At 50.5% G+C, this 469-nt stretch overlaps 1 protein-coding gene across 1 annotated transcript in view; it reads right to left on the reverse strand.

Annotated features, from left to right (window-relative positions):
• Positions 1–171, reverse strand: part of NTNG2 (netrin G2) — a 56444-nt gene extending 56273 nt beyond the window's left edge. Inside the window, exon 1 of the mRNA XM_009998981.1 lies at positions 2–171. Coding sequence (XP_009997283.1) covers positions 2–171 — 170 coding nt within the window. The remainder of the gene's footprint in view (position 1) is intronic.
• Between the last annotated feature and the right edge of the window lie 298 nt (positions 172–469).

A 469-nucleotide genomic window follows, 5' to 3' on the forward strand; every position in this document is an offset into this window, starting at 1 on the left:
TGCTGGATCCACCCGCACAGTCACATAATCCTTCATCCGCATGGCCTTGGGTTGACAGGCATAGAACTCCCATGAGGGGCCATCGTCCGTGGTCACCCAGGACTTGCAAATGTCATACTGTCCCATGGCCAAGGGGAAACACTGCAAGAGGAAAGCAAGCAGGTAGAGCATGGCAGCTGCAGCCAAGCACGGGATCCCTGGGCAAGGGCAGTGCCGAGAGTCCCAAGGAAGGCAGCTACTGGGCTAGGGGTTGCTCTCAGGATCAGCATGGAAACTCTTCATCTAAAAATGATCCAGTAGAAGGAGATCCAGACAATACCAGGAATGATCCCACACTGTATTTGGATGTGGAAAGTTTCTCTTGGCACAGAAGTCACTTGATTAGGAAAGTTTTGGCCAGGGTTGCTGATCAGTGGTTAAAAGTCTTCCTTAAACCTCATTTTCCCCCCTTTTATTGTATGAAAGGCCT

The sequence above is a fragment of the Chaetura pelagica genome, unplaced genomic scaffold (genome assembly GCF_000747805.2).
Source record: "Chaetura pelagica isolate M959 unplaced genomic scaffold, ChaPel_1.0 scaffold405, whole genome shotgun sequence".
NCBI lineage: Eukaryota > Metazoa > Chordata > Aves > Apodiformes > Apodidae > Chaetura > Chaetura pelagica.